Below are 22,476 nucleotides of genomic sequence, written 5' to 3'. Positions count from 1 at the left end.
TTATGGTGACCTTTTGACTGACATTGTGATAATTGAGATGACTACATCCCAATAGTTCTAGTATGAGGCAGAGATCTCATGATGCTAATGTGTGATCTCATGGAGTCAAAATCTGCTTAATGAACACATCGCTCCTATAGCCAAACAGGGATCCGGTCTGAAGATCGACAGTGTCCAGGTCGACAATGTATAGGTCGACAGTCACTAGGTCGACATGGATGGAAGGTCAACAGGGTTTCTAGGTCGACAGGTCTAAAGGTCGACATGAGTTTTTCACATTTTTTTTTTTCTTTTCTTTTTTTGAATTTTTTCATACTTAACGATCCACGTGGACTACGATTGGAACGGTAAAGTGTGCCGAGCGAAGCGGTAGCGGAGCGAAGGCACCATGCCCGAAGCATGGCGAGCGAACACGGTGCACTAATTTGGGATCCCGGTCACTCTACGAAGAAAATGACACACACACAAAAAAAATCCTCATGTCGACCTTTAGACCTGTCGACCTAGCACATGTCGACCTAGAACCCTGTCGACCTTCCATCCATGTCAACCTAGTGACTGTCGACCTTTAGTGGTCGACCTAAACATTGTCGACCTAGACACTGTCGATTTGATGAACCACACCCAGCCTATCACTGATGGTCCTGTTTTATACAAGCAATGGCACTTACTGCCTGGTATTCCATGTATTCTAACTGGTATCTAGTTGCCACAACCTGTCAGTTGTGTGTTTTGTGTACAGTATGTGTAATGTATATATTCATCTCCCCACCTTCCCCCAAACTATAGCTCATGAAGAAATCTGCACAACCAATGAGGGTGTTATGTACCGCGTTGGTGATCAGTGGGACAAGATGCATGACCAGGGACACATGATGAGGTGCACCTGTGTTGGCAATGGCCGTGGGGAATGGAACTGCATTGCTTATTCCCAGCTCAAAGGTAACTATAGGTTTATTATGATTGCTTGTATATATGTAAATGCCTATGTATTAATCTTGATTATTTTATTTTTTAAATTTGGCTAAATCTTGTGCCTTATGCTCAAAGATTTTACTTTATACTCCCTTCCTTTTCGCTCTATGGAGTCTTATAGGCAGCAGCTCAGACAACTGAATTTGACATCTATTCAGTGCATTTCCTGCAGCATTGTTCAAATCACAAGCTGGTTGCCATTATAAATAGACATACCAGAGCTTTTCCCAGCAATCATTCGGATAAGGGAGAAGTATGTGGAAGAGCATCTGGATTGAATTTAGTGTTGCTTCCCTGGCTGACCTGATTTGAGTTGTGCGGGGTTGTGTGTGGTGGTTTTTTTTATTTATTTATTTTTTTTATTTTAATATGCGTCTTCATTCAATAGGACTCTAAGGGGTATATTCAATTGAAGTTGAAAAGACGACAGTTTTCACATTTTTTAGGTCTGAAGGGGTTCTGACCTATTCAGTCTAACCCCAAATTATTCTACAAGTCGAGGCATTCGACCTGTCGAAAAGCACGTGGATTGGCGGAATAGCTGCCAATCCGCGTGCTTCTGTCAAAAACGGGTCCGTTTTGTCCCCCTTTTCGACCATCTGAATTCGACTTTAAAAGCCGAATTGAGATGCGGGAGCACAGACGGGGTGGAGGAGGAGGGTAGCGCTACAGCAGCGGCTCCAGCAAGTGTAGCCGGAGGATGTCACAGCAGTGTCCACCAAGCTCCAGCAAGTGAGACCTCGCTTGCTGGAGCTGGGTGGATGCTGCTGTGAGCGGCGGCTGTGACACATCCTCCGGCTACACTGCTGTAGCCGCTGCTGTGGTGCTGCTCTCCCACGTCTTGGCTCCCAAATCTCAATTCGATATTTTTTTTTTTTTTTAAAGTCAAATTGAGATGGCATTGAATAGCCCTGGTCGGATCCATTCTGACAAATGAATGTCAGAATGGATCCGACTTCAATTGAATATACCCCTAAGAATATCTAAAGCTGCAGAAATGGAAGCAGTTTCCTTCTGAAATATGCATTTTGGGCTGATCATGACGAATGTATGGTGCACATTCTGATTTCTCCAGAGAAATCTCTATTCCCTTGCTAGTGATGTGTATGTAGCCAAATTCAATATGTTTTAATTCGGAGTTTGTCAGCGTTGGGTATGAGGAATATCCTGGCTCCTCTCCTACAAATAACATAACATTTGGCAGGAACAGATTCCACTTGAAAGAACTGTTTATACAAAATGCTGGCAGTCTTATGTAGAGACGTACAAGCAGTAGAGATTGGCATAAGATTTATGTGCTGGACCAGATTATGCTCCATGTAAAACTTTAATGTGTAAATCAGTCTGGGTCTCCTTGAAATTGGCAGGAACATCCTGTTGGGATGCTACTATTTTTTTTTTTATTTTTTTTTTAAATCTTTATTTATGCCAAAAATGCCTAAAGGGCATGCACTCCATGTTTTCAGTTAGGACCCCAAAGCTCACTGCTACAAAACTAGGAGCCATGGGTTACACTATAGAAAAGTGTCAGGTCAATGCATCAAGCAGATGACCCCCACCTCCCCCGATGTATTTGGCAGAAAACAGAGCTTACTATTGCTTCCCCAAAATGTAGTAAAAGGCAGCCCAAGTAGACATTTGAGCTTTCTCCAGCAGCACCATAAATTTCTATGGCGGGGAAACATGACTGACGCTTCATCACCTGCCTAATAACACACAGTGCCATCTGAGGGTGCAATTCAACTTAGGTGATGGCATTCATTTTAGCATTGAACGCTGTTCTTTCTGGTTTCCAGGGAACAATAGCTTTGGATTCTCAATAAGGCACAATAAACCGTTCCCCCTTCAATATGGCAATTCTCTTCAGCACCTCTCAGTACAATAATTCATTCCCACATTGCTCTCACATCAGTTTGCAATTAATACAAAATTGTTTCCGCATTTTGCTCTGGTAAACTCACACTGTTGCACTAATAGCTCAAACAAAATTAATATTGGTTTGTCTACAGTCTCTTGCACAAGTTAGGATTACAGACTTAAAACATGCTTCTTAATATGCTTTCAGTGTCTTAGCAGATCTCAGAATCTCAAGAATTCTCAGTATCTGTCAATAGTTTTCAGTATCTGGATGTTTTACAACTCTCTTCTGCTCGCTCACAGCCACCACAGATCTCTGCAGCAGCTCCCGGGGCTGACATCCGTTCTATGGCTCTGTCTCTTCTGGCATTTCTGCAGCAGTCAATTAGCGCACCATCAGCGGGTACCCAGTGGCTTAGGTCACGTTCGCCACTTCAGCTAGAACATTGTGCAAAATCTCTTGACTCTTTCAGCAGACATGCAGCACCTCACTCCATTCAGAGTTACATTCCTCAATGTCCCTGGTCTCAACTGTGCATGTTGCAGCCACCAACACGCTGTTCTGTTGATGGCTTGTCTCAGTGGTGGAACTAGTGAGCGGTGGGCCCAGGTGCGACAAAATGCTTTGCCCTCCCCCCCCCCCCCCCCCCCCAATCCCATCCAAGTCCCCTCACCCCTGGAGAGGATCTGCTGAGGGGGGACCTGCTCAGGGCCAGAGAAATGGATACCTAGCAACAGTGCCGTAACTAGACATTTTAGCACGGTGTGCAAGAAACGTCATCTGAGCCCCACCCCTGCATGCAAAACAGGGGCAGTGCAAAAATACATAGTGGCGTGGCTTCGTGGGGAAGAGGTGTGGCCACAAAATAATACCAATTCATAAAACGGTGCACAGTAGTCTCCATTATTCAAATTACGCCGCACAGTAGCACCACTACACCAGGTAGAGACCCTTTTACACCTTACGGCGGACAGATTCCTATTGTTGCACATAGCGGCAGGCAGCGTGCCCTTGTTGCACATAGCGGCAGGCAGCGTGCCCTTGTTGCACATAGCGGCAGGCAGCGTGCCCTTGTTGCACATAGCGGCAGGCAGCGTGCCCTTGTTGCACATAGCGGCAGGCAGCGTGCCCTTGTTGCACATAGCGGCAGGCAGCGTGCCCTTGTTGCACATAGCGGCAGGCAGCGTGCCCTTGTTGCACATAGCGGCAGGCAGCGTGCCCTTGTTGCACATAGCGGCAGGCAGCGTGCCCTTGTTGCACATGGAAATACAGACAGAATAATACTTGCCCTCTCCGCTGGCTCAGGCTCCTCTGTGAAGCTTCTGGCAGAGATCCCGGGCAGGAGAGAAGGAGGAGGATGGTGGAGGAGGGAGCCGCAGCAGCGCTGTGTTATTAGTGGAGACGCTGCTGTCCCTCTGCTTCACTATAGGCTGTTCTCGGAAGTCAGCCTATAGTGAAGCAGAGGGACAGCAGCAGCAGTGCCTCAACCAGTAGCAAAGCACTGCTGCGGCTCCCTCCTCCACCTCCCTCCTCCTTCTCCTTACTCCCGTGACCGATGCGCTGCGCTCCTCTCCGAATCCTGTGTCCTGCGGGTGGCTGTGTGCTGCGGGCAGCGGTTGCCCACAGCACACAGCGGCATGTAATGAGTCGGTTTGACTCGTATGCTTGGCGCCCCTGGACAGTGGCGGGCCCCAGTGCAATGCACTGGCGGTAGTTCTGCCTCTGTCTGGTCTGTTTTGGCGTGTAACTGCTGCACCCAGATATTACACACCATTGGCTCCCGTTAGATCACACCATGCTTGCTTAAATGTTCTGGCGTTGCTACCAAGTGCTTCTTGTGCAGTTTATTTGCTCTATTGGTTGTTGGTTGGTGTGTGTGGTGGGGTGTGTGTTTTTTTTTATTTTTATTTTTTTTAATGTATTGCGGTTCTAAGACTTCCTACGTCTCTGAGCTGTGAAACGGGATGTATTCATGCAGATTTAATTGAAATGTTAACACATTTCCCCGATAGCTTTCCAGGTATTTTAAAGTAATGTATGCTCATATTTATTTCTCTTGCTCCCTCTCCTAACAGATCAGTGTATTGTGGACGGCACCACATATGATGTCAACCAATCTTTCAACAAATATCACGAGGAGGGGCACCTGATGAACTGCACCTGTTTTGGCCAGGGGCGTGGCAGGTGGAAGTGCGATGCCGTTGGTAAGAAAGGATTCTAATGGTTCCTGAACAGATCAAAGGAGAGAGGGGGATTGGGGTGGGGGGTCTATCAAAGCTTGGAAACAAAACGTACCAACCAATCCGCTCCTAACTTCGCGCGCCACACTGCGGGCACAGTGCCTCGCTATGCTTGGCACACTATTATATTCTCCCTCTATGGGTGTCGTGGAGACCCACGGAGGGAGAATGTCAGGATTGTGGCGGTCGGGATTCCGGTGTCTGTATTTCGACCGCCGGGATCCCGTCCAGCGGGATGTTGACCGCATCCCTTAAAATGACCGTTACGATAATTACTTTCCTGTCCATTTGCTGCCCCTTAGCTCTATACAGAATCTGGTTTCATTAGTAGTAATGTGTGCGGAGTATAGGGTTATGGTTCTAACTTCATAGTCTTGTTTTGGTTTGTATTCAGATTTAACATTTCTGGTTTTGGATATCTTGACAATGGATAAAATCATGCAATTTTTATTTATTTTTCAATCCAAAATTCTGATTTAAAATCTGAACCTCTGAATGATCTGGACAGTCTGTTTGGTTCGGATGCACAAAACCGGCTGGGTGTGGAAGCAAACTGCACATTTCTGTTAGGCACATGAACGCTAACTTTAGTAAATCTTTAAATATCATGAAGGATGTTTTCATTTTAACTATTTTAGTTTTCATTTTATTCATTTTTCACATTAAAATGGCAGACCTTTCCAAGTAATAACTGTCGAACTCCGGAATAATTGTATAGTGGGGTATGTACTAAGCCGTGGCAACCAATTGGCATTGAAGTAACCTTTATAATTTGCATAATATAAAATTATACAGAGCACCTGATTTGTTGTCATGGGCAACTTGTCCACTCTTTTCACTGCATAGTACATCTCCACCGAAGTCCTGTGCTGTCTCTATATATGTACAGTGCTAGTATTTAGAGTACACAGGGGGAGATTTATCAAGTCTCTGTGAGAGTTAGTGGAGAAGTTGCCCATAGCAACCAGTCAGCTTATAACTGTAATTTCTACACTAGATAAATGAATGTTAGATGTTGGCTGGTTGCTATGGGCAACTTCTGCACTTGCTCTCCAAGGCTAAATAAATCTCCCCCATAGTCTCCGATTATTGTTTACCACACAAACCTCATAAGGTGTGAGAACGTATAGAATATACACACCAGATCAAGGCTCTCCTGGGTAACTCAAGTGGCTGTACAGGAGCATTGTAAGAAGTGAGTGGCACATGTCTCTGGCAGATTAAAGCAATCACACAGATGTAAGGATTTAGGGGTACATTTACTAAGCAGTGATAAGAGCGGAGAAGTGAGCCAGTGGAGATATTTCCCCATCAACCAATCAGCAGTTCTGTATCATTTTTATAGTATGCAAATTATAGATGTTACTTCAGTGCTGATTGGTTGATGGGGCAACTTCTCCACTGGCTCACTTCTCCGCTCTTATCACTGCTTAGTAAATGTACCCCATAGTCGGAGCTTGGGATGTTGGATCTGGCAGGCACTGGTCTATGTACTAAGCATTGGACAGAGATAAAGTACCAACCAGCTCCTAACTGTTCTTTTTCAAACACAGCCTGTAACATGGCATTTATGAGCTGATTGTCTGGTGCTTTATCTCTCTGCGCTTTTCTCCAAGGCTTAGACCCCACAAGATTCATAAACAAGCCTTTGTATAAAACAAGGTGTCTTTTAATAAATATCTACTTGAAGAATGTTTTTATACAGTCTCCAACCTGGTTATGTCCTTGGGCCTAATTCAGAGTTGATCGCAGCAGCAAATTTGTTAGCAGTTGGGCAAAACCATGTGCACTGCAGGTGGGGCAGATATAACATGTGCAGAGAGAGTTAGATTTGGGTGGGGGGTGTTCAAACTGAAATCTAAATTGCAGTGTAAAAATAAAGCAGCCAGTATTTACCCTGCACAGAAACAATATAACCCTCCCAAATCTAACTCTCTGCACATGTTATATCTGCCCCACCTGCAGTGCACATGGTTTTGCCCAACTGCTAACAAATTCGCTGCTGCGATCAACTCTGAATTACCCCTTTTGCTAAGTAGCTGCTGCCCATTAATGTGCATTTCCTATATGCTTCTGGTACATTAAGTACAATTACAGTGCACTTTCATTCAAATGTTTGAAGATGAATAATTTAGGTGGCGTCTCCCTGCACAGCTGGGGTGGATGAGGGCAATCTCTGATAAGGTCCTGATCTGTTTGTTCAATCGGAGCTTGCTAAACTCTGAATTTCAGTTTGTTTTCTTTGGCTTCAATTCAGAGAGTTTGTTTCTCTCGGTACACAGGACAAAGAGGCCGCTAAAAGTGTTTAGAAACAAACTTTCATGGACACACGTTACTTTCTCAAGTTGACTAGAAAATGCTTAAATCTACCTTTTTACTAATGGTCCGTAACGTAGTGGAGCCAAGCAATGCCTGCTAAACTGGGCAAGTGGAGAAGTCGCCCATAACAGCCAGTCAGATTCTAGCTATCATTATAGACTGCTAGATAAATGATAGCTAGATGTTTATTGGTTACGGTTTGCAGGGCCATCAAGCTGATGCGAGTTTGGGCACTGAGGGTGTGGCTAAAGCCGGGATGTTTCCGGTCAGATCGTTTAATGTGTACCCTTGTTTTACACGCTCCCACAGTTGTTAATGTCTTCTGGTTGTCCCTGCTGCAGGGTCAACCAGAAGATGACATTGGCAATGCACCAGGGCATACTCAACCACCCCCTGCATTGGTAAGTGTGTATGCACTCGCTGATGCAAGGTCATGCCGCTTGCCGGATAAGCCGGCTACACATCGTTCTGAGGTGTAGCCATAGTGTTTTTTGAGAACAGCGTTTGGGAAGCACTGCTCTTCACAAAAGGCATTCATCAACTCTATCAGTCCTGAAGTGTGTGTGTATAAAGGGTATCCGGTCTTTAGGTCCACAACACCAAGGTCGAAAACCTTATTAGATCGACATGGTCACTAGGTCAACATGAGTATTTCACATCTATTTTTCTATTTTATTTATTCCCTTGAACGTTTTCATACTTTATGATCCACGTGGCCGACTATTGGGAATAGTAACCTGTGCCGAGCACAGCGGTAGTGGAGCGAGGCACCTTGCCCGAGGCATGGCAAGCCATGCGAGGGGACACTGTGCAGTAATTGGGGTTCCTGGTCACTTTGCAAACAGGACCCCACCCCCCCCCTCAAAAAAAAAAAAACTGCCCATGTAGACCTTTTTCCATGTCGACCTAATGAATGTGTCGACCTATTTTATGTGTCGATCGAATCGCTGTTGCCCAATAGTGGTCAAACTAATGACACTTGACCTAATTACTGTCGATCCAACGTCCCACACCCGTATACAGGGGTAAATTTACTAAGGTGGCAGTATTTTAGAACTGGAGATGTTGCTCATAGCAACCTATCACATTCTACTAAACCTTTATCTGGCTGCTTCTAGAAGATAATATATTGAATCTGGTTGCATGGGTAACATCGCCAGTTCTAAAAAAAACCTCCTACCTTAGTAAATTTACCTCGCACTCTTGCACTCTGCATCTTTCATTAAGTACTTCTCAAATAAAAGCCACGCTAAGGATAGATTCCATTAGCTTCTGGAACCTGTTCTGACCGCTTCTGCACATTAACGGACAGAGGTTGATTCTGCTCACAGCCTGCGGAAGTGCAGCCACAATCTGCCTAACACAATGAACAGAATAATACGACCGCTCCAGTAGATGTGAATTTATACAGAAGAACCTTCTGAGGTCCTAGAAAGCTTTGGCTCACTTACAGCTCGCAAGTCAACAGTGGAAGCATCCAACGCAAGGTATAGGATTAGAATTGCTCCATGGTTAGCATAGCTAAAAGGCGATGCACAAAGCCATGGTTCCAACTAATAGACCATCTATTTTACGATTGATACACCAGTAGTTAGCCATATGAGCAAACATGTTGTGAACCGATATAACAAACTGCAATATGGGTATAAATTATCCTTTAAGTATCTCTAATGGGTCCTACACTCTTGCCGATATGTGTGGGTGATATGAACGATCTCGTTCAGTAATGAACAATTTCATATCGCTCAATGTGTATGCACCAACAATGTGCATCCCAGTGGTTGTTCATCGTTTGGTTTTCCCTCTCATTCTGCATAGTAAGACAATTTGGACTATGGTTGTTAATTGTTGAAATCAACCATCGTCCAAATTGGAAACATCGGCAAGTGTGTAGGGCCCATAACACTTGGCTATAAGAAGACTGCACTCCCATGTTAAGTTAAGGACTGTCCCAGTGTTCGTTGTGCATTCTTCATGAAGGTCATTTGCCATGTTCTTTGTCAGGTCCAAGTAATGTCCAGCAACTGGCTGCACACAACACAATCTTGCTGTAGTGTTGAACCCGCACTGTGTACATCCAGCTCTGCTACAGAAATGCAGATAATGGTATAAGGAAAGTCTAACCCTGGTGTTTGTGATGTTTCAGATCAGTGCCAAGAGAACGAATCTCGAAAGTTCTACCAGATTGGTGATTCTTGGGAGAAGAATGTTAACGGTGTAAGCTACCAGTGTTATTGCTACGGCAAAGGAATTGGTGAATGGCACTGCCAGCCTCAATCCTCCCCAGGTAATTAATCTCTAAGGGGATAAGCATATTTTTACAACTTCACATTTTCTCAGAACTGGCACTGTACAGTAGTTAACTTGCACGTCTGATGCTGTAACTAACGGACAAAGTTCAGGTTATTGTCCTGCTTTGCAATCAGTGCTTCCAGGAACTTGTAAACCAAATTTGCACATAGCTGCCCACCTTGTTCTCTTTGCTTTGTATAAACTGACACAATTAGTCATCCATTAATGTTTTCATCAGAGCCCAAAAGTATCGCGTAATATATTTCATGAGCTAATATGGCAGCTGTTGAGTCTCCTTGAGTAAATATGGAGAAGGGATTTTTGTAGTCTAATCAAAGTAAGGAATGGTACCAGGATCCCACAGCTTGGATGCTGGCAGCCAGAATACAGATGGTGACATAGCGATGCTCGGGATCCCAACACCTATTGGGTAAGGATGCTACTCCAATCCCTAACTACCTGCAGCCTAACACTAACCTAAATCCCAGGTCCAGAACCTTGTTCCCGACCAGGGTCATGTAGCTGAGACATAGGAATTTGCCGACTTGCTAGACGTGGCAAATTTCCCAGTCGCTTGTGTGAAAGCAGCATGATAGAACACCAGACAGTATTGTGTGTCTGTAGCTATAGTCTCCAGGTGTTGCCCTATAATAGTCCAGCAATCGATGTATGAAACACGTGTCTCTTGTAAATCTAAACCCATGACTCAAGCCATAAACCTGACTCTTCTCCTGGTCTGTCTAAATGACGTTCTTAAACTATGTGAATGAGGGGTGTTTTTAAGAACCTTAACACAGAATGTTATATATGAATGTAATGTAATCCAGACAAGCTGGTCTATCTCAAGTCTCACAGCTTGGTCATTTGCACATCCCATTGACTCTTAAAGAAACCTTCAGTTAACGTGTCCTTCGTTACATGCTCTTATGGCATGTTAGATCCTTCAGAGGTGCAAGTGCCTGTTTCATAATGGACAGAAGTCTGTTCTTTGCACTTGGGTTCAAAGCAAATGCTGATACTACAGCCATAACTTATCCAGTAACTATGGAGTCACCGCTTTCTTAAAGAAGTTGGAATCCATATTCTCATAGCTAGTGTCTACCAACCACTATTGTCCCAACAAAGCTTTCAGCTTAGTGTCTACAATTTTCTTGTTACCAAGGGACAATTGGCATATAAATGTTCTTTAATGTTTTCTCTGACATTGCTTGATTTCTAGTTGAGCTTCCAACATAATATATGCTTAAGGACTCATGGGGGATTTATTCTCTCAAACAGCTGGAACCGGACCTGTGCAGGTGATCATCACAGAGAGTTCCAACAATGCAAACGCTCACCCTATTCAATGGACTGCACCTCAGCAATCCCACGTCAAGCAGTACATTCTGCGCTGGAAGCCCGTAAGTCTCGCCTCCATGCTTGTTCTTCAGAATTGTTGATACAAAGAAAGAACTATGGTGTTTCCATAACTATAATGTGTTTAGATGTGTTTTGGAAAGATGAACCCAATCTATTTTGAAGTTCTTTTATAGACCAATAGTCAAATGTATAAGATCACTTTTTATGTAGCATGACTTGATGGACAGATGTCAATGCTTGCAGGTCATTAGGAGCATATAAATGAGTTTAGAACAGGCATTATCGTGTGTGGCATGCCACGTACTTCTCCTGACGCTATGTAAAGACCTTTCTTTATAAAAGGCGTAATTTTGTAGTGTCTACGGTGAAAGAAAAATATTTATGCATATTTGGTAAATCATAGGAACGTAATTAAGGTAACATGGCCTGAGATCACCCCAATCGAATACTTTTTGGGGTTGTTGTAGAGGCAACACAAGGTCAAACATTGGATGTCTGCTGTAGTTTGTGTCCTTGTGTGTGTAATATATGGATTGCATATATTTTGTCACTATTTTTTTTTTTTTTCTCAGAAAAATAAGCAAGTCAGTTGGAAACAAGCAACCGTTCCAGGGCACCTTAATTCCTATACAATCTCCGGTTTGAAGCCTGGAGTGGTTTATGAGGGACAGCTCATCAGCATTCTGCTTTATGGTCAGAAGGAGGTCACCCGATTTGATTTCACCACTACCTCCACCACCTTGGGAAGTGAGTTCTCCTCCTCCATTCTTTCTGTTTTTATTGGCCAATTGGATACCCCCGGTATGGATGTTGCCTCCAGGACCTAGCAAATCTTCTGCATGGTCTAAAGTGGCCATTCACAAGACTGCTGACCTGTGCACCCAAATTGCTGTATCTACCTACCTACTACATGTAGGCACTGACGGGTGGCTGGTAGACACCTGGACTGAGCAGTAGTAACTCTTCCAGATGGCGTGGTGGTGGGGGGGTTTGGTATAGAGCAGTCAGTACATAATCGGACATGGGTCAATAGTGGCAGTCTTCCTATCATATGTGGGCATACCTGATATAACAATTTCACTGATTTAAGGGGAGGGGAGGAGAGTGCAGGGTTTCCCAACCTTGGTCCAGGTCTTGGTGATATCCATGCTTGAACATAACTGAAGTACTAATTAGGTCACATGTGCTCAAGTATTTATTACCAGTTATTTATAGAACACACACCACATAGGAATATTTGCCCATTCACATCAGTCCCTGCCCTGGTAGAGCTTATATTCTCTACCACGTGTGTGCATACACTCACTCACTCACTCACTCATTTTGTTGGGAGCCAATTAACCTACCGGTGTGTTTTTGGTTCGTAAGAGGAAACTGGGGCACCTGAGGAAACCCACGCAAGCATGGGGGGAATATACAAACTCCACACAGTTAGGACCATGGTGGGATCTAACCCATGACCTCAGTGCTGTGAGGCAGTAATGCTAACCATTACACCATTAAGAGTATTCTTAAAGCTGCTCTGTCAGCATGCCTTGCAGAACATTGTTGGAAACACCTGATCTAGTGGCAACACAGATTGAGCCAGTCGCTTGATCAGAGCCGGAAAAAAAAACAATTTATGTTCAGTTGGCCAATCTGCTGATTTGCAGTTGCAATAGGACGCAAAGTGAACACTTGCCAGCTGCTTCTATCTGTCTTCTAGTGTGGCTTGACATTTGTTGTGGAGCTACATTGTGTGAATGTGGTAAAGTCCATAACACTGGGGCACACTTCTCCATTTATATGCTCCCCATGTTATGAAAGAGCACTGGTGTACAACTCTGTAGGTCATTAAGCAGTTGCTTGGGTTGAAGGTACTTGGATCAAAGACTGATGTGACATGCAGTTGCATAGAGCAACCATCAAAGAGTTGAATAATTTATAGCTTTCAGGGAAGGAATTCACTTTGGTAAGCCTGTCACAGATAGGGTCTGTCTAAATGTTTGCTTTGCAGATAAGGAGCTAAGCTGGCTTTTGCTCAAACCACGACCCCCCCCCCCCCCCCCCCCCACACACCCCTGTGTATGATTGGAGAGAAACTATGATAGGGAGATAAATATTTACATTAACTCCTTCAGCAGTGCTGTTGAAGTTATTTTCTTACTATGCATAATGTCAGTGCATAGCCGAAGCACCAAATTATAACCAAGTGGATCAGGGGGATTCTCCAGTACCAATGACAGGTCATGTTTTCTGGATGTCTGAAATCATGCACAAGTGAGGTATTCTAGCTTGCTGGGTCAGTAATTATCCCACCTGTATCCACAGACAGAAATCCACAAAACATGACCTGCTGGGACATCATGAGGGTGAGGTTGAGAACCACTGAAATTGATTATAAATACAACCACCTTTATTAACCAAGGCAGCTGAACAGTGTATACAGACTTTTCAAATGGATGTTTTATCACATGTGATGTGTTCCATCAACTTGGGGTTTTTATTGGTTTTCCCCATTCTATCTTTCTAGATTGTAAGGTCCAAGGGGGAATTGTATCAAACATTCTTAATAGAACAAGTGGGGACTTTTACCATAGCCTTGGTTTTCTATCCGATTGGATCCCTTTCAGGGGGAAATGTGAATAGAAGCCCCCTGTCTTCTATAGGGTAACCACATCAAAGCTCCAGAATGTATCTTCTGGAGCGTGGTGTGTATGAGAAGCTGCCAAATTCAGAAAACTTATTTTTTGGAAGTTTGACTGCTGCATCCACGCTTTGATACATATCCCCTTGAGTGCTCTATCCTCTCTATTTAATTTTCAGCTCTCCCTAACCCACAAATATTGGGACGGAAAAGTGATTGCATACTAAACTTGTCTAGAACAAATTGCAGTAACCTACATTTATGTTTATGTGCATTAATGAACTCCTGCTCCCTTTTTATATATATTTTTTTTTTTTACAGCCCACACGGAGACTGGAGAGACCCGTCTTCCACCGCTGGTGGCCACGTCTGAGTCTGTGACTGAGATCACCTCCAGCAGCTTTGTAGTGTCCTGGGTTTCCGCATCTGACATTGTTTCTGGATTCCGTGTGGAATATGAGCTCAGCGAGGAAGGAGATGAGAAGCGCTACTTGGGTGAGTGCTGGCAATTGATGTCCAAGCATTACAGCCAGACTAGTGGTGTGACATGTTCCTGGCTGGTATAACGGACCTCATAGTTGTAGAAACTGCACGTGGGAGGGGATTTAATGTTGTACGAATACATTTCCTTCCATCTGCATCCCTGAAGGACCTTTTTATATGGTGTCTTAAGCTCCTTACAATGACAGTGCTTTGCTTCAATTCTTCGTGTGAGAGAACCTTCTAAAGATAGGTGGAGAAGTTGCCCATATCAACCAATCCGCTTCCAGCTATGCTTTCATAAATTTCTTGATCAATGATAGCTAGAATCATCTGGTTGCAATGTGCAACATCTCCACTAGTCTTCTAAAAGGTTTGATGCCTCTGATCCTCCCCACCCCCCCTAGAATTGATAGACTTCAAGTGCCAGAAAGGCTTGCCTAGCTGTAGCAGTGACGTGGGGTGAGGCAGAGCCTTTCCTGTCATACTTACGTTTAAACCAGAGTTTTGACTGAATAAAGTATATGAAAAATACTAATTTGTTTGAAATATCTTCTTTGCATTATTCTAACAATTTTTATAGCCCAAACTCTGGAGTAAAAAGTCTATGGCAGGTGAGGCAGTGCCTCACCTGTGTATCCTTTCCACACATCTCTAATCAAAACTCACCAAATTTCCAGAAGTTTATACTGCTGCACCTGTGTATAATGCCCAGATGTACCCTTTGGCTCATATATTGCATGCAAATCTGGTTCTGGGGTTAGCCGGTGGCTATTGAGCCATTTAGCTCACCGCACGTCCCTGAGCTGTAGGACCTCAGTCATGATCTTGCTCACCTGGTCTTGACTTGAGGGCACAATTGGGGTGAAAGCCATTGTAATGTTAGGATGTAAAGATTCCTAAGGGAACATCAGTCCTTCAGTCTAAGATCTCGGATTGTGCATTAATTTTTTTTTTTTTTGTTCAGATCTTCCCAATAGTGTTTCGTCGGTTAGTATCCCAGACCTTCTGCCAGGCCGTAAATACAACATCAATGTTTATGAGATCACTCAGGAAGGAGAGCAGAGCCTGATCTTGTCCACGTCTCAGACAACCGGTAAGTGTGACCAGTCAGGTTGACAATTTGTGCCAATGCGATGTGTGTATTTATTCGGGTAGCTCGGTGATTGAGGAGCTGTGTGTGGTGGTAAACAGATAGTCAGATGCTGCAACCTTAAAAGGAACAGTTGGGATTGGGGGGCTGGTGGTGGGTTAATATAATGTCTGATTTGCAGTTTAATTTGTATTTATTTTTTTGTCCTCTAGCACCAGATACCCCTCCAGAATATAACATAGAAAATGTTGATGACACCTCTCTTTTGATTTCCTGGACCAAACCTCAAGCTCCCATCACAGGTGAGGATCTTGAAAGCCTACTGTTAGAATGTTTTTGCACCTCTCTCTTTTGTCCTTGGTCTTAAAGGAATTTCTGAATAGTTTTGATCATGTTTCTTTAATCTTCCACAGGCTACAGAGTTGTCTATACTCCTACAGTAGAAGGAACCAGCACGGAACTTATTCTCCCTCATACTGCCACTTCAGTGACCCTCACAGACCTTTACCCAGGTGTGGAATATAACATAACCATCTACGCCGTAGAAGACAGCCAAGAGAGTACGCCTATCATCATCCAGAAGGAAACCACTGGGACTCCACAAATGGGTAAAAGACCAGGGAGGTTATTACACCTATAATGCTAAATTCTGCAAGCGCCTAAAGCTAGAATCCATCATAGGTAGAACATTCCACCCAGTGGTGTTTGCCCTCCAAGATCTGGTTGTTGTTTTTTTTTCTGGCTCATTACATATAAAGGTTTCTGCAATATGTGTGTGTGTGTGTGTGGTGTAACTTTCTTAAATACTTCTCTATCCTATTCCTTTCCAAAACAGGAGAAGGATTTGAGGGACCGCTCCGTAGGACCTCTATTCAGCGTTATTGTATTTGGCTGCTTGCCCCAACTCTCCTCTGTTTCCTGTGTTTGTGGTGGCTGAAAAGTTGCAGAACTTCTTGCACTTTTATATACGAGTTTCTGTAGTAATGAAGGGAAAATCCTTGTAAGATGAATGCTTAGCCTTTTTATTAGTCCATGGCGAGGTGGAAAGAGATGAGCGCTTCTGTGTCTTGACTATGTGTTTATAACTCTTGCGTGAAGTTATTGTCCCTGGCAAAGAACTTGAGGCTGACTACAGGGGCCTGTCTTATTGCTAAGTAAATGTTCTGCTGAGTAATTAGTGAAGTTTTGTCTATCTTGTCTACTCCCATAAGGTTAGTTTGTCTTCTGTAGGTATATTAAGTTTGCACTACTGTTCCGCTGTACTGCACACACTGATATCCATAATATGGTTTTGTCTCTTATGTTTTGCACAGTGATTATTCCACCTCCCACTGAACTGCAATTGATCGAGGCATCTGACATAAAAATCACCATCTCATGGAATGCTCCTCCAAGTGAGGTCTCCGGATACCGTGTTGTGGTGACGCCAGTCTCGCCCTCAGGCCGTGACACTCAGAATCTGCCAGTCAGCAGAAGCACCTTTGCAGAGGTCATTAATCTGCACCCTGGCACCATCTACAGATTTGAAGTCTATGCTGTCAGCCGTGGACAAGAGAGCCAGCCTCTGGTAGGAGAGTTCCCAACAAGTAAGTTCAGCTTTCATGTATTAGATTATTGCTAAATTGCAAGCCCATTATTTATTTATTTTTTAAAGTTGCCAAGCGTACAGATATATTGTTTGCATATATTTGCACTAATAACCATTCTTACATAACACAGGATGGACTTAAGGCATTGCACAATATATACCAGTTAATCTGCCCAGTACAGTGTAAAGCATTTGAGAAAAATATTACATATTAAGCATGTAACCTTCTTTCTACCCAGAATTGGACTCTCCAACTAACATGAAGTTTAAGGATTTGACTGAATCGTCAGTGCTTATTGTCTGGACACCACCCCAATCAAAGATTGGCCGTTACCTTCTTTCGGTGGGTCAGACCCGTGGCGGGCAGCCCAGCCAGTTTCACGTGGATTCCACAGTCAGAAGCTACAAACTTCAGAACCTTCTTCCTGGGACAGAATACACAGTTTCTCTGATTGCCCTGAAAGGAAGCCAGCAGAGTAAACCAACTACAGAAGTGTTTTCAACCTGTAAGTTAAGATCTCCAGAAGGTTTGATAAATCTCCCTCTTAAGAGGACAATAGCTATCAGTCAGATTCTAGCTACAGTATTTATTTGTATCCAATTTTCTATAAAATGATAGCTTAAATCTGATTGGTTGTTACGGGTTACACCTCAGCTTGTTGGTTGTTTATTTTTTTTTAAAAATTTAAAGCGTTGATAAATATGTTCCTTGATCTCCCTCTATCCTACCAGAGAAATACATGTGTTGTCATTTGGGGGAGATGTGTCATCATGGCACTTAGCACAGCAAAGCAGGATGCCTTGGCACTCTGAGTATTAAAGAGTCACGGGAGAGGCGGTACGATAAACCGCCTCTCCAGCGTTCTCTGCCCTGCCTGTATCCCTTCAGCCTACTGCTGGTGTGATACAGATGATCTTCCAGCAGTTGTGCTACACATGCGTGAGATCTGGTGGAACCACAAGATCTTATTCTGGACTGATTGCACATGCGCATAGAGTTTCAGGAAGTGGCAGCGGGACTAGTGACACATAGTGGCAGCCTCAGATGGTGTCATGTGTCGGAACAAGCGACAAAAGTGCAGATTTGTTTTCCTATAGTAAGTGCCCCATCACACTTTATTTATTTTTTTTACACAGGTGAAATCTGATTTCTTTATGGACAACCTTCTAATACATTTTAGAGCAGGCGTAGTTATCCCTTATTTAGCAACTGTCATTTATCAAACCATTTGTAAAATGATGGAAGATTGGTTAGTACTTTATCTCCACTTTATCTCTCCAAGCTTTGATGGAATGTTTGAGATTTATTTTTCTCTAATATTCCTTTAATCCGATAAACCTACCACAAATCCTATCCTGTGCCCATTTATGAATTCCCTACTCTCCTCTTATCCCACTGCTATGGTAGATGGTCAGCGAATAGGTTAAAGCAGTCTGCATTCTAGGAATGTATCACTGTCCAGCTACGTGTTCACAAGTCCTTTTTGGTCTTCTAACAAGAAACAAACATCTCCCTTATTTTATTTTTTCATCTTCAATGTGTTAATTAGTAGTTGGGAGGATGGAGTATTTATTTAAACGCCACCGGACTACTTGAAATAGCTGCACAGGTTACATATTTGCAAGGTCTGTTGGAAGTGCAAACCATAGCAGTATATTCATGTGATCTTGGCCGCCGCTGTGTAACCACTTCAAGCAGTCTGCAAGGATGTGTGTTCGGCAAACTGCCGTCGTTTTGAACTCGGTTCCTGTGAGGTTGCGAGCACAGACCCTGGAACAAGTTTCTGAGGTCAGGCTGCATCGGTGGTCTCCTAGAATTCTCAAAGGTTGCACCGTGGTTTCCTGCTTAGACAGATGTTATGTTCTGGCCATCTTGCAGTGGGAAATACCTTGTATTGCAGAAACACTTGTGTCCTTTATATAATGAATACTTGTACTTTCTTACTGTATCCCCCTTTATTTTATTTTAGTGGAACCTGTTGGATCAATACCTCCCTATAGCACAGATGTTACAGAAAGCACCATAGTCATAACATGGACTCCTGTGCCCAGGATTGGATTCAAGGTAAAGACTAAATGTTTCTTAAAATAGATTAGGATCTGTGTGTAGCATTTGGGGCCAGTCTAAGTTCATAAGGCAGCCATGTGAGGCCCAGGGCAGGTGGGCTTCTGAGGATTCACTTGTCTACTGCAATCTTCCTTGTATGATGGTGAGGTGTATAAATCCATCCTCGTGACATATGATCAATGCATATAGGCCCTCATTCCGAGCTGTTCGCTCGCTAGCAGTTTTTAGCAACCGTGCAAACGCATTGTCACCACACACCGGGGAGTGTATTTTCGCTTTGCAGACGTGTGAACGCATGTGCAGCAGTGCGCCTGCAAAATCGTTTTGTGCAAAACAAGACCAGCCATGTACTTACTCTTCGTGTGCGTTGATTCTAGCGGGTGTGTGACGTCTAAAGCCAAAAGGGTTGGCTTTTGACGTCACACACCCGCCCAGCGTTCACCTGCGTTTTCCCTGGCACGCCTGCGTTTTTCCAAACACTCCCAGAAAACGGTCAGTTGACACCCAGAAACGCACCCTTCCTGTCAATCTTCCTGCGTTGTGCCGTGCGACTGAAAGCTTCGCTAGAACCTGAGCAAAACCACACAAGGACTTTGTACCCGTACGTTGCGCGTGCGCATTGCATGTGCAGAAATGCTGATTTTTAGACTGATCGCCGCGCTGCAAACAACGGCAGCTAGCGATCAACACGGAATGACCCCCATAGTTTATATACAATTCATAGTGAAACATTTATAAAGGTATTTTGGGAATAATGTAAGATCCCTGCAATAATTACACAGTGCTTCTTTTCTTCACGCTCTCTGGTCTAGGAGGATGGTGAGTACGGCGTTACACCTTCACATTTGTCTGGTGGTTAAAGTGTTTTACACTTTTAAAGGGGTTTGTTCATTTGTAAATTATTATTATTATTATTATTATTATTATTATTATTATTATTATTATTATTATATATATTTATTTTTTTCCCCCCTTTCCTTTGCCAGTTGGATGTGCGTCCAAGTCAAGGCGGGGAAGCACCCAGGGAAGTAATCTCCGAATCTGGTAGCATTGTGATCTCTGGCCTTACACCAGGTGTACAATATATTTACAGCATCTCTGTACTTAAGGATGGCGAAGAAAGCGAATCTCCCATAACAAAGACTGTAACAACATGTAAGTGGGTTTTGTTTTTGTTTTTTGCGTATGGCATCTACCCCAGGGTACCCCCATGCTCCTGTGTAAATGGCTGGGGAAAGGAGGAGAGAGCCACGAGCACCCTCACTGGGGAGGGAGAGAGGGCCCCAGTGACAGTTGGAGGGCTGGGGAGTGCAAGGACCGAGGGCGTTCTCCGCTGCCTCTCTGACGTAGGGCCGATTACGGACGACCGCTGCGGGTAAAACGGTGAAAGTTGCTGAAGCGCAGCCTTACCAGTGTAAGAAAAGGCTTCCCACGGATTAGTAAGCGGCAGAGGGAGCGCTGTTAGTGGCAAGGTCCAGGGGCTGCTGTGACGGCCGTTGGAGTCTCCGGGAAAGCAGAGCTGGGTCTCTGGATGCAGGAGGCCGCGTCACTGGAAAGAGAAAGGGACGTCGTAATGAACTAGATAGCGGAGGAGGAGTCGGGAGTGTGTTATAATGATGCAGCGATGGAGAGGGAGTAAGTGCTATTTCTAACCCATACACTGCGAAGCTAGTATAATCAACAGACTATACTCCCAGCGCTGTGCAGTGTAAGAGACCCAGGTGGGATTCCTAGTGACTGTAGGCAGCTCTAGTTGCCCATTAATATTATGCTGCCAGTGTGAGGTTGAGTCAAGCAGACTAGAAAGCTCAGAGGGGTACCGGAGGCGGGAATAACCTGGCAGGAGTAGAGGATGAGTGGATGAGCTTACGTAGGCTCCCTGCATGTAAATGGTACAGAACTGTTACCATTTAAATGGTAAATTTCTCTAACCAAGAACTTCCTCTGACTAATATGGAAATATACCGTAGCAGGGACTGATGCTAAGCAGGTAACCCACTCTGTTATATGCTTGATATAGTATAATCTCATTCAAGATAGGATTGGCTTTTATGCTCTATATTACTATGGCCTTTAATAGTTTTTTTTCTCGAGGTTTAGGCTCGTGACCGCAATCTCCCTGTATGCTACAACTAAGCAGTAATTTAGGGGCAGATGTATTAAGCTTGGAAAATAAGTGCAAGGTGATAACGCACCAGCCAGTCGGCTCCAATATGTAAATTGACAGGAGCTGATTGGCTGGTGCGTTATCCTCTTGCACTTATCACTGCTTTATCACTTTTCCAGGCTTAATACATCTGCCCCTTAGTCGGACTGCTGGACATAGATACTGTATCAATTGCCTAAACAGGATAGGAGCTCTGAGAAACATCACCCATGGGCAGCAGCAACAGCTAATTAATAGAAACTGTATAAGTCTATTACAAGAGAATTAAGATCTACAACACCTTAAAGCTGGGTACACACTGATGGATATATCTGCCGATCAATTGATCGGCGGATATATCTATGGACGGATCGGGCAGTGTGTTAAGTATATACACTGGCCGATCAGTCGGGGACTGACGTCATGAACTGGGCGGGCGTGCCCAGTTCAGCTGTCAATCACCGCCGGCTGCCGCAGCAGGTGTATGGGCGGTCGGCCGACTGCCCGTACACACACAGCGACGCGCCAATATTTATATCAGTAGATATATTGGCCGTCGGCTGTGCTGCGGGGCCGACGCGATATGTCTGTGAATGACTGAGTTCAGACATATCGGCCGACGAACCCGCAATATATCGGCCGTTCCAGAGAACGGCCGATATATCGGCCACTGTCTACCCACTGTAAGGGTAATTTAGGAAGTCAGTGGATTAATGTGTCTGCAACACAGGAAATGTAATTCATCTATTACTGCCAAGTGATGCAAATAAAAGTTTGTATAGATGAAGGGCAATCGGCAGAAGACTACAGCATTAGAGCCGGTTAGAGAGGGGCTAAAGAAGACATTTTACAGCATAGGGCATACTGGACGCTAGGACTACGACCTAGAGGGAAGTGACTCAGTCCCTACTATCAGGTTATTAACTATTGGTGTTAAAGGGTCCCAACAGTGCACTACAAAGACACGAGTACCTGGGCGACTTTAACTTGTAAAAGGTTTGTTTTTGAAATGTTTTGTTTGTTTTTTGTATTGCATGCCTAAGTAATATATAGGCCCTATTTTATAAAGGTGTACTGTGAAATCTGCAAGACTTTATCTGTAAAGGTAATTGTTAAAAGTAGTTCCTGTACTACATACCTATTCAGTGATATAATAAACAAGTTATACTTGCCATCTACATCTACCGGACTGGTGAGGGAGCAGATCAGGATAACCTGAACAGGTATAGGAGTATAGAGGCGACCGCATAACTATACTACTGTTAATGCATGGTATAGGAAGCTTACCCAGACACTCCTAGATACTCATTATATACAACACAAGGTCTGGGTGGAGGCCCATATAATAAGTACCCATCCCTTATACAAGCGCCATATCCTAGAAGGGGGGTTACACTAGTTTTGTGGTTATTGGGTATTAAGGTTGAAGAAA

General features: G+C 44.0%; 1 protein-coding gene across 5 annotated transcripts in view; it reads left to right on the top strand.

Moving 5' to 3' along the window:
• Positions 1-22,476, top strand: part of FN1 (fibronectin 1) — a 70,074-nt gene that overhangs the window by 15,237 nt on the left and 32,361 nt on the right. For all 5 annotated transcript variants that reach the window (XM_063933161.1, XM_063933164.1, XM_063933163.1 and 2 more), the window contains exons 10-22: positions 790-942; positions 4,909-5,037; positions 9,539-9,679; positions 10,963-11,084; positions 11,616-11,790; positions 13,991-14,164; positions 15,117-15,245; positions 15,455-15,544; positions 15,656-15,850; positions 16,556-16,828; positions 17,070-17,336; positions 18,801-18,895; positions 19,885-20,053. In XM_063933161.1, coding sequence (XP_063789231.1) covers positions 790-942; positions 4,909-5,037; positions 9,539-9,679; positions 10,963-11,084; positions 11,616-11,790; positions 13,991-14,164; positions 15,117-15,245; positions 15,455-15,544; positions 15,656-15,850; positions 16,556-16,828; positions 17,070-17,336; positions 18,801-18,895; positions 19,885-20,053 — 2,112 coding nt within the window. The remainder of the gene's footprint in view (positions 1-789; positions 943-4,908; positions 5,038-9,538; positions 9,680-10,962; positions 11,085-11,615; positions 11,791-13,990; positions 14,165-15,116; positions 15,246-15,454; positions 15,545-15,655; positions 15,851-16,555; positions 16,829-17,069; positions 17,337-18,800; positions 18,896-19,884; positions 20,054-22,476) is intronic.

Source organism: Pseudophryne corroboree, chromosome 7, assembly GCF_028390025.1.
Source record: "Pseudophryne corroboree isolate aPseCor3 chromosome 7, aPseCor3.hap2, whole genome shotgun sequence".
Taxonomy (NCBI): Eukaryota; Metazoa; Chordata; class Amphibia; order Anura; family Myobatrachidae; genus Pseudophryne; species Pseudophryne corroboree.
This window is presented reverse-complemented; position numbering and strand designations above follow the sequence as displayed.